A 16,851-nucleotide genomic window follows, 5' to 3' on the forward strand; every position below is an offset into this window, starting at 1 on the left:
CCCTTCTCCCAGATTCTTGCAAATAATTTATTCTAAAAGAAGGTTTTTGCAGATTTACTTATTGTGAATTGTTCTCAGAGCTTGAACTTGAAAACTTTCCGTCCGTACTAGCTTAGCTGTCAGTTACTTGGTAGCATCGGTGTCATCATCCTCTTTTTGGCCTTCAGAGGAAGAAATGACACAGCATGTGGGTAACTTGCTGTGGGCTAAACTCCAATTTATGCAATGGTTTTAACCCAGATTTTAGAAATTTTAACTGCCTGGAGATGCCAAATGATACATTTGAATCCCACTGGTCATCATTTACAGGGTTAAATGCCTAGGTACTTCTCAAAATTTGGCTTTGTGCTTCTTCCAGTGTATCTGTGAGCTCCTTGACTCTGTGGGAGGTGACATAGCTTAGATTTCACTCTAAGCCTTGGCTTTTTCCAAGACTTCCTGCTTAGATCTATATGTTTGGGTTTTTTTAAAAATAGACGTAGACCAATGTTAAAGGAAAAATTCACGCAGACGTGGGTACCACTGGGCTTGCTTTAATCACAACTCAGAGTTGGGCCACCACATCAGTGAGTGGCTGAGAACAAAGGGATACAGCACAGCTTATATACACTTACCAAATCATTAGTCAATGTCTAAAGTTTTTAGAAGTTCACTTTAGTCTTGTCAGTTCTGCGAATCCATCACCTGACCCTGTCCCAGTTGATTCATCTATTTGGTTCCAGTCTCTGCCTTGGTTTCAAGGTCCTCCTTGCATCATGATCTTCTTTCTGCCTGCTTTAACTCACACAGTCCTTTAACAAGGACTTTGAACAAGTCTTTGAACAAGCAATTTCTATTCACATATACTAATTTTTGTAAAAACACCTGGGTTTCTGAGAGCAACTGTGTATACAAATTGATCATCTGTTGTTTTTCTATTCTCCTACTGATTAACTTCACTATGTTTTAAACCAGCCTTGGATTAGGACTATACCAGGGATGAGACTTGGTTCTGCCATTTAGCAGCTTCAGCACTTTAAATTTCTTAATTCAAAATACGTTTTCTTTAACAACCAAGTTGCCCCAGGCAGTTGTCATTTCCTAAACCAATTCTTTGAACTCAAAAAATTTTCAAATGAGAAGTTCTGTATCTTGGATATTTTGAAGATTATATATGATATGAGCTTTTATGGGAGAGGGAGGGGCAGAAGAAGGGAAGGAGATTATCAGTTTGTTAATTATTTTTAACTTAGTCCTATTTTATAAATGTCTTTCAGCTAAACACTGAGGGCTAGAAGTCTTCCTATGCCTGCTGCAGTGGAAGAGAGTAGCTTTTTCTTGAATTAATAACAATACTTTACATTCTGAATAATGAGAATACCTTCAACACAGGCAATATAGATTTGGTGGTTTAGACATCAGATTTTAACCACTGGAAATCTAAAATAGATAGTTCTAATGAGAGACCACACTTCAAATACCCAAAATTTGTCGACTTTTTCCTTTAAAGCATGCTGGAAGCTTTAAAGATCTGGAGGTAGTTCTGCCAGAACATTATTGAAGTGGCAGAGTGTCTGGCTTCTTTTACTAAGTGGTTATGTTAGACCAAATCTTGCTGCATAGCATCCCATCTCTTTTACATGATGGTTCTATTTTTTGTTTCACTTGTTACGGGAAATTTTATATAATCTTTAGGTGTCAACCTCTTGCAGTGGTGCTTGTTGCTTTTGAGAAAAATGATTTGATCTGGTGGCTAAAGTTCACAGTGCTCTAAATCAAAAGCAGTTCAGTCTAGCTCTAGGTTGATGTGGTCTTCTGATTTTACCCAAATGCACTCCTACCAAAAGATGATAAAGGTATATCATGAATCCTTTCCACAGGGGAGATGGACATTCTTGAATGGCATTGCGACAGAAAAATTTCAGAATCTGATAGTTGTCAGAGAAATCATTTGGGTGATTGTGATATGTGCTACCAATTAACTCATAATAGCTTTATATAAGAAACTAAATTAAAATTGGACTTTTTTTTTTTTTTTAATCTTAAGTTGCTGACAGCCATACTAAACTAGCCCAGTACCTAAAATTTTATTTTCATTCTGTTTTCCCTATTTTTCCTGCTATGGTATGACTACAGAAATAGTTTTAACAGATTTTAATACTTTTTGCAGTTCTGCATATTTTGTACTAACTCTTAAAAATTGTTTTTTCTACAAGGTTTTGATATTAGAACCAACAAAAATCTATCAGCCCTCATATCTCTCCATCAACAGCGAAGCTGAAGAGAAGACTGTATCTATCTGGCATGTGCTGCCCGATGACAAGGTATATCATGATGTCTGTAGTTGTAACTTTTTTCACAATTTAAAAGTATGCATGGTAGGTAAGGCACATAACATGTAAACGGTTGCATTTAATAATGGATTCTGCAAAGGAGAAGGGTGTCGTAACACACAGGAAGATACTGTGGACATACGTTGCCATACCTTTTTTTTTTAAAAAAAATATGGCATTCTTAATTTTTTCTTCGTTTTTTCTGTTGTTCAATGGATCTTTTATCTCCATTTTTTTAAAAATTTAACTTGCATCATCTTTCAGGTTGTTTTAAACCACTGTATAATGTACAAGAAGTCTGTTGCTTAAGGTTTCCTAAGTAATTTACAATATACTGCCATCACATAAATAATGTAGCATAAAATTACTTATACAAACAGAACGATCTTGTTCCTCTACTTGCAGTATTGCTTGTCAGCTGTGGTAAATACTCCTTTAATATGAAAGTGATAGAGGCTGGTGTCTTAAAAGAGGGCGGAAACAATCAAAAGCTAAAGAAGTATCTGGCAGAAGGATAGATAGATGCTCAGAAGGTCTAGAAATTGAAAAAGCTGGGAAGTCCGTGTGTCAAGGTGTGAGATAGCCAGATGTATTTGGAAAGCAGCTTAGAAAATATGGAGATGCAAGGGGAGAGGAAAACCTAGAGTGGTTATTGCATTCTGGGATGCTTAGGAAATAAAATGTTGGTAAGAATGAAGACAGAGAGGAACCTCGGAGAAGGATGGGAGCATGGAAATGTGGAGGGGGTATGTGAAGACTGAATGGAGGCCGAGTCAGATGGAGGCACAGCACTGGAGATGGTGCAGTTTTTAAGTAACACTATTCATTCTTCCATGTCAGCATTTTGTTTGTCTGCAGGATAGGACAGTGAAGGGATGTTTTTCAGGTTATCCATCCTTCAGCTTTCGAGCTTGTAGTCTGTTAAAGGAGAAACACTTTTGCATGCAGAATATGTGAGGCTGTACTGTTTAGAATTTTTGTTGTGAGTTCATGAGAAAACGTTCATGGACAGTGGCTGAAATAGCACAGTCAGAGCACAAACTGAAATGTTTGCCTAGACCAATGATTTTCTCTTTATTTGTGGTTTATTCTGAATGTTGTTTTTCCAAGTAGGCTCAGGCTCTGAGAGTAATATAAAATATGAATGTATGCAGTTCTTGGACAAAACAATTTTTACCACACGTTAAATAATGGTTTGTTAGTACTACAGAGTAAACCTTGGTATGGGAAAATATCCGTTCTGAAAGTATTTCTGTATTCAGAATTTAATATATTTAAAAACTACTCGTACATGTGTATTTCTTTGGATTTTGTAGGCTTTCCTTCTTTTGTGAATATGTAGTTCACCTCCAAACAATACTTTCCATTCTGTTAAGTGGCTTATGTATAGCATAAGAAGGAACATAGGACTAGAAAGAATTTTCTGGACTATTGAACCTTGTTCACCTCTGTTGCAGACACTCTTGCAATATAATGTTTTGCATAAAGTGGTCAAGCTCCATCTGAATACTAATGTAGGTTTCATAGATGACTGATTGTGCTGGAAAGTAGTTTGAGAATGCTTCTGCACCTCTAGAAGAGCCTAGAGTGGAATACTGCTGGTGAAGGAGAAGAGCATTCCTTTGTGTTCTAGCTTTCAGTTGGAATTTGTTTGTTGCCATTCCATACACATTTGTTCTTTTGCTAACAGTGTTTATATTAAAACTTTCTTTCTCTCTCTGTTTACCTTAGAGTATTTTTAAGGAGAATCCTAATATCTTTTAGTGGTTTTGGTGGTTTTATTTGTTTTGTTTGGTTTTGGTTTATTGTTTTGGGGGATTTGGGGTGGGTTTTTTTTTGTTTGTTTGGGTTTTTTAAAGGAAAACAAGGAGGCTTGGTGTACTGGCCACACATGGTGTCTCTTTGCAATGACTTCTGATGTTCCAGCTTGAGTTAACCTTTTCATGTTCACTCATATGCCAAAAATGGTATTTCATGGTGCGTTCATGTATTTTTTAGCTACTTGCTTGATACTTTCAGCAATGCCTTTTTCATAGCTGTGTCACTTGACTGCCCAGTCATTCTGTGACTGGGAGAAGGACTTTGATTAGCCTGTACCTGTTTGGTGTTCAGTAGATAGGTGTTTCGGCTTCGCAGTTTGTAACCTTTGCTTTGTAGCATTTTCAGTTGTAGTAATTCTGTTATTTCATTTTAAAAGTTTCTTTATAGTATGTTATACCTTTTTTTTTCCTTTTCTGTTTTTTCCCCTCTCCTTCCTGATTTCTGTAATGTATCTCTGTATTTTCTGCAGATTAGTGTTTGCCTATTTTTGCCACCCTAGTGTTAATAGCATTAAACAAGGTCAGTTGTAAATGCACTCTCTAGTACTTTTGCTCTGGCCAGAATCCTTACTGTGGTGACCACATTCAGTAGCCTGGGATCTGACTGGTACTCAGTACAGGCACCTTTGCCCTGTGAGCTGTAATACCCATCGAAAGAATGCGGTGGGCAATTTGGTAGTTACCCTTCAGCTGTACAATTAGTCTGTTGTTGCAAGTTTGTCAGTGTCCTTAGAATCCATCAGAAACCTTACAGGGAGAAAAGGAACTAGAAAAATTTGGAGACATCGGCTTCCTTTTCAGTTGAATATAACTGGTATAATACTTGCATTTGGTAAGAGATTATGTGCAGGAAATTGATGCATTATCTGTCAGCCCACTGCAGAGAGGAAGACTCTTACTTTGGTCCTTACTAGGCTGAAAACAGACATTTTAGGGGCTGATTAACAAGCAAAGACTGCCTGTCCTACTGCAAGGGCAGGTTAGACAGTTGTGTTTGGAACCTTCTTCAACTATCCAATTTCAATCTACCTACCATAGGTCTGTCAGAGCTTTACCAGCTCACGCTTCAGATTTCTGTTCATTTTGGCTCATAAATTAATGGTTGTACTTATTTTCCAAAATTCAACTAGTGCTCTAAGAATAGGATTTGTGAATTACAAAATGTATGAGCTTCTTTCATGCACAAAGAAACTGAATTTCCATTTCAAATCTGAACTGGAACTCAGTGGAACCTACAGCCAGCAATTTTGTAATAAATAGGCAAATGACAGACAATACCAGGATAAATAATGTGACTTCTTCCCTTTCCATGGCTTCTTTAGCAGCGTATCTTGACACTGATGCCCTTAATACCAAGTTTTAATATAAACAAACACCTATAAAAATCAGACAGCATTATATTTTGTAGAATGCACATGACTTTTGCCTTGCAGTTGCCAAATTTTAGCAGCCCTTTCCGCATGGGGTTAGAGGAATGCAGCAGTGCTGTTTGCAAGTTTGAAAAAGAACAGCCTGTCTGTTTTGTATTGGCTTCTGAATGCATTTTGATGAGGGGTTTTTTGGGGTGGTTGGTGTTTTTTTGCCTAACTAAAGAACAGATGCTGAATTTGGATAGCACGCCTGATATATTTACGCCAGCGTATTCAAAACTTGGCAAAATCACAAGGGACATAACTTTTTTATTATTTCATTGCTTTCATGTGTTTCATTAACTTCATGTGTTAAGTAAAAGATGTATGAATCTGGGAGATAAGTTGCATGTAAAGGACAGGTAAAACCCATAATACTTGATGCTCAAGAAGCATAAGAAGCATTTGTGCCTGTCAGGACATATATTTTAAGTTATTTGGATTTTAGATTACTCCCAATAGTGGGAATTGGACAAGTACCAATACCTACGCTCTGAAGAGAGTTTCCAAGCATGGAAGATTGGAAAGTGTCAGGATTTGTATGTGGAGGAAGGAGTAAGACAGTGCAGATACACCCTCCTTACTAGCAGAGGGACTGAGTTGGTGATCTTTCTTCATGCAAGAGAACCAGGCAACTTGAATAGTAGTTTCACAAACACTTCATACTAGCTTCAGTTAATACCTCCAGTTCAAGATGCAGTCCCGCCTTTTGTTAATATCAAGCTGTTCTCCTGTCCCTGCACCCCACTGGAGAAACCCTTCCCCTGCACTTAACATTGAAGAGATACTGGAGTTACTGCTTTGTGCTTCACAATTACAGTGGTGCGAAGCTTGTGCTTCATGAAAGATGTTGGCTTGTATTTTTGGTACGTTTTATTACGCATTTTATATTAGCCTCACAACCTTTAATGTGATTTGAGCAGGAGGGAAAGAATTACGGAGGAGGAGAAAATTGATGTAGGAAGCCTTATAGAAAGCTGTTATAGCTGGGAGAATAATTTCCACTATCATTTCCTGAACATTGTGCAACTATCTTGGCAGTGTATCTGTTCTGACTTCTCTGTATCTCACTGTTCGTGAAATGTTCTATAAGCTACACACCTTCACGTCATCTTTTGGAATACATTTGGTTATGTTTGTTTGACACTCTGTCCTTATGCTATAAATTACCTCTCAGCAAGAAATGCCCCTGTGCCTTGTAATTGCTCAGATCACTAAAATGCCAAATGAAATTTAGCTCTAGAAAGCAGAAATTCTTCAAGCATGTTGTGTATTATGGTGGGATCCCAAGGTTGCCAGGACTATGAGGCGGTGCAGTTCTACCTTTTCCTGAAAGGAGAATGTTTTCATTAGAAGATACAAAAGGCTTCTGTTTCCTACAGTACAGTTTTATTAGAACATAAACATAGAGCAGTATGACTTTCTACAAAAGAGAACTCAGTTCTGCTGAATGTGACAGATGTAAATTGAAAAAATCTGAAAATAGAGTGAGACCTGGCCCTTTGTGTTTTCATGGGGTGGCGTCTTTCTTCCAGCCTTGTTTATTAGCCCAGCAGCTCTTAGGGGTTTTGCTACATTCTTAAGGCTCTCTTCTGGATTCCTAGGGAACTAGTAGTCTTTTTCTTTCTTTGGACACTTGGCTTTCAGATTTATTCCTTCCCTGAGCAATTCCTCCTGCTTATCAAGAATTTCCCACTTTGCTGTCCAGTATCAGACTTCTTGCTTGTAGCTCTCTCCACCTGGTCTTCCCACACGCTAGGGCACTGAGCATGCAGGGCAGGCTTTTTTTACTCTGAGGTGGAATTTTCCCCCCCACTTTACAGAGGGTTGCACGTGGCCCCAGGTTCAGCACCCAGACCAGGCTATACTAGCAGCCCTTCTGATCTGCTGTTTTGCATGCTTTCAGAAATAGTATATTGTGTTCGCAGAGTAAACAGTGAAGAAACAAACAAAAAACTTCTATCTAGAACTTCTGTTGCTTTGGATTTGGGTGGGGAAAAAAGTATCCTGAAGAATCACTGTTAAAAGGTAATAGGCTGTTGTAATGCAAGTGTTTATCTTTCTGTCTCTTGAGTTTCAGTCTAGAAGATAGGCCTCCCTGGCACTTCATTCATAAAAAGGAATGTTTTATTTATTTATTTTCTTCTACCTGTTACAGAAGGGTATCCATGAATGGAACTTCAGTGCTGCTTCCATCAGGGGAGTAAGGTAAGTTGTTTCCCTTTCATATTTTGAAATTAAAAGAGTAATTGAACAAGTATTGTATTAAGCTGCTTCTTGGTGGAGTAACAGACACAGAATTAGAGCAGAGTATTGCAGGTACTTTCACAGGTGCCCTATTCAAAGTGAAGCCCCAGGAGTCTTATTCCAGATTCAGAAATAACCACTTGCAGAGTGCATTATGTAAAAATTTAGAAAACATAGCCTGTTGAATTAAAGGACTAATTTCCCAAAAGTTAGTAGTCACTTTGTGCTAATTAAGATTGAATTACACTAACTGTCAATGTTTTATGTGATTTTAGCTGAGTTCTATCACAGCCAGGAGCTGCCTGGTGCACAGAAGACGTAAGCCAGGAAGTAACATGTGGATGTAGAGTGGAAGGATTTGAGGGACTGACAAGAGCAGGGTGTCCTCCAGTATCCTAATTGCTTACATTTTGTTGGGTTTTGGTGGAAGCGTGTACATTTATTTGGGGTTTTTTTCTGTTTGTGTCTGTTTATGGATATGGCAGCAAAACTGTCTCAGAGAAGGCCCATAAGGAGAGGAGTCTGTCATCACAGAGTGGTAGCTAGACCCCAAAGTGAAAACGTGAAGATTGTTTGAGAGAACAGAAATAGAACAGTCAATAGAAGAGGAAGGAGGGGGAAAATAATGAAAGGAAAAAAATTTTTAAAAAGGCAAAAAAACACCCCAGCCCCTGATGTCCTGAAGATTCATGTAGAGTAGGCTAACATGGGTTAATAAATCATAGGATCAGGCATGACTTGTGCAAGGCTGGTGTGACTGGATTAGAAGAGAATGATACTATATGTTCAAGGCTATCTTTCTTCAGCACACTTCCCTCTTTGGGACAAGATTTGTGGGATACTGACAAAGAATGAAACTTTGTCATCTATTTGCTTGATTTCAGCAAAATATTTTCTGTCTGCTGGGGAGGCTTCTTATAGGGAGAATTCTTTACCTGGATTTTGTACAATTTGTCAGCAGAGAACAGCCAAATACAAGCTAGTGGTCTGCTTTGCTAGCCTAGGTTGAATGTAGTGTGAATGCTGTTTGGCAGGGTCCAGCCTTGCAATTTGTATCTTCTGATAGTAAGAAAGTAGTGTTACCACTGCTGTGAAGTCTTCTGATCAGCTCTTCATCTTAGTCTCTTTCTTTTTTTTCCCTAGGCTTTATCTATACTTTGGCATCCTACAACTTTATACTTTGATGTTTGCCTTTAGTGTAATTAAAAGAAGTCCAGAAATCTTATATTTTTTCATTTTTAAAAAATAGTCATTGCTTTGTTCTAATAACTGTTCCATACACACAAAGCTGTTGCTATGTCTGCAGGATGTTTTTGCACAGATGGATGATTCTTTTTCCTTCCAAAAAGTAACTTAAAAAAACAAACTATCAATAGGCACAGAAATTCAGTCCTGTGGGAGTCAGCTTATTTTAGGCAAAAACTGCAATGATACACTTAGTTCAGTCTGGGTTTTGGTTTAGGTTTTGGTTACAGTATATTTTTGTGTGCTTCTAAAAAAAAAGGAAAAACAAAAAGGTTTGTTGTTTTTTTTTTTATTTAAAAAAAGTATTTATTTATTGTACTTCCCCCACCCTCTTATTGAAATATATTGTGGTCAGTATTGTTTCTGGTGTACTCTCCCTCCCTGCATTTGTTATTTAAACTGTCAACTGTCATTTAATTTATCAATTGAATTTCCAATCTTTTCATCTGCACATATGTCCAGAACTATTTGGAAGACTTCATAGTGAGCCAAGAGTCACTGTGAATTCTTAGAAAAATCTCTGGCCGCCTCCATGAGGAGCTGCAGGGGGAAATCTTTATTTTATGCAAGTATTACACTGAATAAGCCTCTTTTCTCTCTTTTTTTTTTCTTTTTTTTTTTTCTTCTAAGTAAATGCAAGTTTCTGATCACTTAATTTTTCAGTGTTTTTCAGGTGTTTTCCTAGTTTTATGAAGGCAGATATTCTTTAGACTGGGACAGCCTTCAGAACCATGTCTGCTTCTAATCTGTTTTTGTATCAAGACTATTTTGGGCTCTTTTGAAGCTCCTGGACTTAAAAGTGGTCTAGGAAGGCAGAGTTTCCAGCTTTATGAGGATTCTCAACCTTTCTAGACTAGTAAGAGCCTGCTTTTAGATGTGCCACCTTAACATACAAGGCAGGTCTTTGTATGTGATCTTGGAAGGTTTTTCGACAAAGGCTTCCATAAATATTTACCGCATTACATAAGGAGACAGAAGGTCTGAAGAGACATCTAGCATTGAAATAGCTAATGTTTTTGGTAAATACTTCAAGGAAGTGACTGAGGGGTCACTTCTTCTGTGTGCTGTGTAACAGCTGGTGTAATCAGCATCTTATTTATGAGTAATAGAACTCAGCTCTCAAGAATTGTGAAGGGACTTGGAAAGTACATAGAGCTCTGAGCAACGCAGTGCTAAATCATACTCTGTATGCAGGGAGTCGTAGTATCTGGGTTTAACTTAAACTCATTGAATAGCAGTTTGTGCGCCAATGTAAATAATTCTGCTTTTGTCATATGCCTTCTTGACCTCAAACACGAATGTTTGTTATCAAATTGGGCCAAAAAGTACTGTTTAATCTTAAAGTCTTCATCAGAGCTTTTGGAACATGTCTTCTACCCCAAGGTGCTTTGCATTTTATGTTATCCAGAAAAGTTCCTAGTTGTTCTGCAGAGCTTACATCATATAAGCAAGAAGATACCATCTTTATTTTTCCAATTTAAAAATTAAAAATAAAGTAGCAGACTGAAGCTGCTAGACTACAAGGTGGTTTTTTCTCAGAGTTTGGGACAAGCACTGGATTATGAAATAACTGCTACTTGTGTTGTTTCTATGGGAGGGTGCCTCAGAGGTCATGCTGATGAATGTAGTGTTAGAAACAGTGAAAAAATTGGATTCAGGTCTGCATCCAGTTTTCTTCATAGCTTAAAAATTGACAACAAGGATGTTCATCTTCCATCCCAAGTTCTTGGAGCTTAGAATCTCGTCAGACTACTTATTTACAGCAATGGGAGGTGTCTGTATTGCTGCACTTCTAGAAAGCAGACAGAAATTCCATGGAGCTGCTTTTCTGTGGTTGCTGCCAATGCTCTCAACTGTTATCTGCTGCTTCATCTGGAAGTATTAGTAAGCGGTAGTTACAGCATTTGTGGTATTTCTCGTTGACTAAGGGGAGTTCTGAATGCACACGAGCTGGGCTCAAGGCCATGCTACATTGTGCTTCCCTTTTTGTCGTCAGAGTTTCGCAAATTCAGCCCCAGTTCTGCTGTTGTAGGAGTGGGTACTATGTGTGCTCAGGAGCTGTTGGAATGAGGCATTTCCTGAGCAAATTATCTTGTCTCTTTTTATAACTTTGTTTTATTTTAGTCTTCCTTTTTTTCACTTTAGCAACTATTTTTCAGGGAGGAAAGCAACATAGAAGCAATGTAAATGCTCGCTTAAAGGGCTTAAGTATCTATGAATTTGCCTACCCTCTATGTACACACCACGTTCTTACACTTTTATTCGCTGCTGTCTTAGTCAGTGGCTTCTGTGCATGTCAGGTTTAAACTGACAGTTTATTCAGTAAAATGTTTAAAGTCACATGGAACTTGAAATGAATGAGCAACTCATTTAATATCAGTTACTCCTTATCTGGAGAGTTTACCTATATGCTTGAAAATCTTGAATGAAAAGTTAGTTTATAAACTGGTGACAGTGACTGCCTTCCCAGGTGCGTACATTACTTAGCACTTACAAATTTTTCCTAGGATAAAAATAAATGTGTCACCGCACCCAAAGACAAATGTTCTTATAATGAAGCTTGCTCTTGTCATAAGTAGCTTTATGAAAGGCAGGTCCCCCAGCTTGTCTGAAGAGCCATTTGTTTATCAAAAGTTACCCGGCTCTACAATAAAGGAATCATAAAAAGATGCAAGGATCAGCAAGGATCTCCTATTAAAGGTGGGAAATTACAAGTATTTCCTGATATTTAAAGAAAAACTATTATGTTAATCAAATCAATTCTTTGGCATAACATAGAATACCATTCTACTTTATTGTGCTATGCGGACGTGATGGCTATCTTGATCCAGCTAACATAGGTTGATGTCCTTAAGACTGTGGACTTTGTCCAGTACCTTAAGAATTTTAACAAGGAGACTTAATTTGTCTTGGTTTCCCAAATGCTACATTATATTCCCTTGTAATACCCCTAGCCATCTTTTTTTTTTTTTTCTTTTCTAATATGGTAACAATCAATTATGCTGAATCAGCTTGACACCTGGCACTCAACATGTGACAAAAGTTACAGAAAACTATTTCACATAATGTTTAATATTTTCTGTAAGGAGCACAGTAGTGACCTACATGTAGAACAGTTCTGGTGAATTAGTATCTTTGCAAGAGCTGCAGCCTACTTGGGGTAGAAGCTGACAACTGTACCAGAGTTTGCACCTCTTCTGCTCTTCTGTTGGGACATCTGTGCATCCATGAGAAAATGACATACATACTTGTTCATTATCTTTGTTCTGCTGTTATAGCAGATAAAACCAAAACTAAGAAAGGTGTGGGTGGGCAAGGGTGGTGAAGTCATTCACCTCATTTTTTGATGTTGACTTAATTTTAAAATAATTTTCCAACATATTATCAATGTACAAATTCACAAGGAGCTGATCAGAAGTTTTTGTGTTCAGAACTGAGCTGTGGCTGATTTCTAAAGCATGAATAACTCATAATTTGAGTTCAAAGTCCAGCTTTCTAATATCCTGAAAGAATGTTTCATCCTGGCTGCAGGACTGGAAATGACTCAGGTCAATGGAAATAATCCTATTAACTTTTTTGCTCCTCCTCTTTCTTGGGCAATGTGTGGACTAGGGGGGCAAGCTGAATGATAGCAATCAGCAGAATGTGTACTTTGGAGGATACAAGAGTCAAGTTTAACAACGAAGAGAAACTATGGCTGCTTAGGTTTAATCTGGTGCTTTGCCATATGAAGTGGGTTGATCTGGAGGGTTTGACATAGCCAGCAGAATCCGAATGTACCTTTCCAGTAACATGTTCTTTTTGGCTCTTCTTCCAGCATTTCGAAGTTTGAAGAACGATGCTGTTTCCTGTACGTGCTGCACAACTCGGATGACTTTCAAATCTATTTCTGCACAGAACTTCATTGCAGAAGGTGTGTCGCTTGTTATTTCAGGAAAAACATGGCCTGTGATGGTATCTGCATGCACAACAGGGACTGATCGTTTCAGAAATATGGTGAAAGTTGATCTGAGCATCTGAGCATCCTCAGTGATCGCTATCTTTCATGCAAAAGCTTTGTACTACAGTACCCTGGAGGTGTGTGAGGTTTGCAGGGTCAAAGTGCAAATTCAGACAAACATTAGAAACAAATATGATTACAAATTATTATTTTTTTTACATGCTTTGTGGAATTCTTTTGCTAATACTTATCATATTAAGGCTTACTACAAGCGTTTGTTGCCCTCAGTCCAGTAAAGCATCCTAAACTTAAAATGGTCTTTCTGAAGTGGGAACATTTCAGGCAACAACAAGGCCTGGTCAAGATTTCTCTTTCACTGTAACTAAAATTTTATTTATGATTACAAAGATGCACACTTGATTTCCTTCACATTAACATAGTGTTTACATAAGTAAGATTGTACCAGTATCCCTACAGGAAACTTGACAAGGGTTTGTTGCACGAAATTAGGGGTGTCTCAGTTTCTCTAAGCTGTGTTTCTGCTCCATAAGCTTGAGGACTGTGGTCTTGAATTGATCCAGAAGGCATTCCCAGAGGAAATTTCATGTCTTTTTGTGCTAAGAAAGGCTGTAACTTTACAAAAAAATCACTTCAGCACTCCATGTTAAAGGCTGCGGCCACCTCCCAGCTCAATCCCTAGCTTGTTCTCTCATCAATTGTAGTTCATACAGATTCTTTTACTGTGTTTGTTCCCCTTTGTATCTGAGCACTTCTTAGAAGATTAGCAAGTCATACCTTAGCTTGAGGTGGTGTTTGTACTTGCATTATTTCAAAGGGGTAGAAGCCATAGGTAATAATAGAGTTTTTGAATGGAAAGTTGTAGAATAGACCCACTTTTCATTCAAGCAAAAACTTGAAGCTAGCCTTCCTGCACTACAAAAACTCCTCTGGATGTAGGTAAGACTTCTCAGCACTTCTCACGATGCTTCAGTGCTTTCATTGAACATGAAGAAGTGGGGGTATAGAATGAGAATTTCACCTGATACATAGATTTTGCAATATGAATTCCATTAATAATTTTAGACATCATGGATGTCTTGCACATATAAAAGGAGTACTTAGGAGAAGTAGGAAAGCTGCAGATTTTGACTGATTATTCTTAATGTAAACAAAAATCTTTTTTTACTTTTTGCTGACATACAAACTTTTACACTGAGTTTATACTTACTAAAACCATCTTTTGGCTTATTCATTAGAGAGAAGTGTTCTCTTGTCTCAAGTGTGTATTTGCTTTAGTTTGGTTTTTTTTTCCTTTTCCTTTTAACAGGTTTTTTGACATGGTGAACAGTATCACTGAAGAAATAGGGAAGACTACAGAGGAAGGGGAATGTGATGGAGACTCATTAGAGGTATTTTTACTTTTTTTTTTTTTTTTTTTTCCGGAGATGCTAATTGTTTTGGGCTTCTAGTGTAGCATTTCACTGAAAAGAGTAAATTACGCATCCCTTCTCTGGAAGAATTTAGACAAGGTATTGTTTAAAAAATTTTATCCTATACTGTTTATAAATTAATGATTCTTTTTAATGGTCCACATCTAGTTTTTAGAACCAGCATGGCTAAGTCTGTCTTATTTCACTTAGCATATTCGCTTGAGAAGCTACTCAACTCTGGAACTCAGTTGTGCTTATAACAGGGTGACTCTTGTAGCAGTTACTTCAGAGTGTAATCATAGTCAGGCAGCGTTAGCATCTCTTTAAATTTTAAAGACTGTTTGTTGTCTGTTTCATGCATCACTGGAATTGTGTGCATTTACATTATTGGCAGGTTGTCTGCACAAGTAAGGACATAATTGCAGTAGAGGAAGGCTTGTCTTTGCTAGTTACCATCTGTAGGCAAGCACAGCAGCGAACAGCGAACTCAGATCAGATGATGATGTTGGTTCTGCTGGGAATCTGTTTATACCCTGAGCCCAATAACACACTGGAGCTTACGGTACCCTTTTGCTACCACCTCTGTTAGCTAAATTTTTACTTGCCTGGGTACGGCATTACACCCTATTCTCACCTGGGGTTTCTGTCTGAACATACAGCTAGTTGAAAAGTGAGTACAGAGCCATTGGGTGCAATGCAGTACTTAGGGTGTTTAGGTTTTCTTTTAGGTGGCAGAGAACAGGGTAGAATATCTAAGTCCATGTCCTGTCACATGAAAGTCTGGTGTCCTGAAGCTCTAGAGACATCCAGAACTAATTGAGAGAGTCAGTGCTGCATAATGAATGCAGACAGCCCTCTGCCCTAGTTTTGACATTGGAATTTTATAATACATCTGAAATCAGAGATGGGACAAAGAGAACTACTGGAGTGACTTGTGGGACAGAAAAACAACCTGTAGTGAGAACCTTAGGATGCCTAATTTGTTTATTTTAGCAAAAGGGAAAGCAGTGGGTGACTTGATTACAGCGGGTGGGTATTTTTACAGGGAAATTACGATGTGCTAATGGTCTCTTTAATCTGTTGAAGAAAAATGTAATTAAATAGTGACACCAAAGGAATTTGAATTAAGAGGCATGACTTCACCATGGGAGTAATTAATTGTTGAAACAAGGTGAGAGAAGTAGTGGATGCTCTCTTCTGTTAAAAAGACAACAGTCTTTATTTGGAGGAAAATAAAAAATGCTTTATCTAGGCATAAGCCACTGGGTTTAACATGGGAGTGAGCATGTGAAACTACATGTCTGTGTTATACAAGAGGGCAGGTCAGAAAATCTATCTAAGGACCGTTTGTGGACGGACTCTAAACTCTTCGAAATTAAAATTCAGCCAAACCCACGCTTAATATGCTACAATCCTGACTGACCTCCATTGGCACACTCTGCTGGCTGACCTGGCACTGGCAAAATTGAGGGTGGGCTGGTTTTGGAAGATGTGGTCAGGTCAGGAGAGCGTCTGGAACAAATTCCAGTGTATCCTGCCTTGCTCGCTCTGTGTCAGCCGAAGTTTTCAGTTGGACGCAGAGTGCCCTCTCTCGTCTTCTCTTGTTTTTACAGCACCTGCCGGCAGAACTGCAGATGCTGTTCAGTAAGATGTGCAAGCCTAATTACACAGAACAGGTACAGGCTAGCTTGGCTTTATGCATTTACCTGAAATGGCTACCTTAGAAGCCAGCGCTTTCTGTACAGTCAGTGGAGAAATACAGACATGTCTGCATGACACCTGAATTTTCTTCTTGAAGTGTTTTTCTTCCCTACGCCATGGTCTGCAGAAAGCAACTGGCATCCTCAATACTGTAGTTGTGAGCAAAGGGTCAAATGGAATAAATGTTGTCCCTCTATTTCATTTAATGTTATTTGCTTTGCAGTACGATTATGAATATGATGAAAATGGCGAGCGAGTCATTCTGGGGAAAGGAACTTATGGCATTGTATATGCAGGACGAGATTTGAGCAATCAAGTCAGAATTGCTATTAAAGAAATCCCAGAGAGAGACAGCAGGTATGGTAACTGTGGCTGGTTCCAAATTGTGTGTGTTACATCATTTCATCAGTAATGTGATCAACCAGTTCGCTGATCAAGGAGTACTTCTTCTACAAAGCTGCTAATAAATTACCTGTCTGTGGTATATAATTGGTGTTCCCTGTCTTTGTAACTAGATGTTTCCAAGTTGTGAAATAGATTGATCACAACTAAGAACTTAGATGTTACTGTGTTTGGTGCTAGTAGTTTATGCTGAAGAGCAGAATCTCATTCAAATACCTAGTGATAAGCCCTGTCTACTTAGACATGCTCAGGAGTGTCCTTATAAAAGAACTACTGAAATTCATGATTTGCACAGTCCTGTAAAATTCTGACCCTGGATTGTGATAAAGTCATTTTCCTTTCCTG

At 38.2% G+C, this 16,851-nt stretch overlaps 1 protein-coding gene across 1 annotated transcript in view; it reads left to right on the forward strand.

The window, feature by feature from the left end:
• MAP3K5 (mitogen-activated protein kinase kinase kinase 5) overlaps nt 1-16,851 on the forward strand; it is a 107,306-nt gene that overhangs the window by 63,955 nt on the left and 26,500 nt on the right. Inside the window, exons 11-15 of the mRNA XM_080390104.1 lie at nt 2,196-2,303; nt 7,700-7,749; nt 12,851-12,946; nt 14,301-14,382; nt 16,328-16,461. Of these exons, the coding sequence (XP_080246230.1) occupies nt 2,196-2,303; nt 7,700-7,749; nt 12,851-12,946; nt 14,301-14,382; nt 16,328-16,461 (470 nt within the window). The remainder of the gene's footprint in view (nt 1-2,195; nt 2,304-7,699; nt 7,750-12,850; nt 12,947-14,300; nt 14,383-16,327; nt 16,462-16,851) is intronic.

Source organism: Falco punctatus (assembly GCF_963210335.1).
Source record: "Falco punctatus genome assembly, chromosome: 5".
Lineage (NCBI taxonomy): Eukaryota > Metazoa > Chordata > Aves > Falconiformes > Falconidae > Falco > Falco punctatus.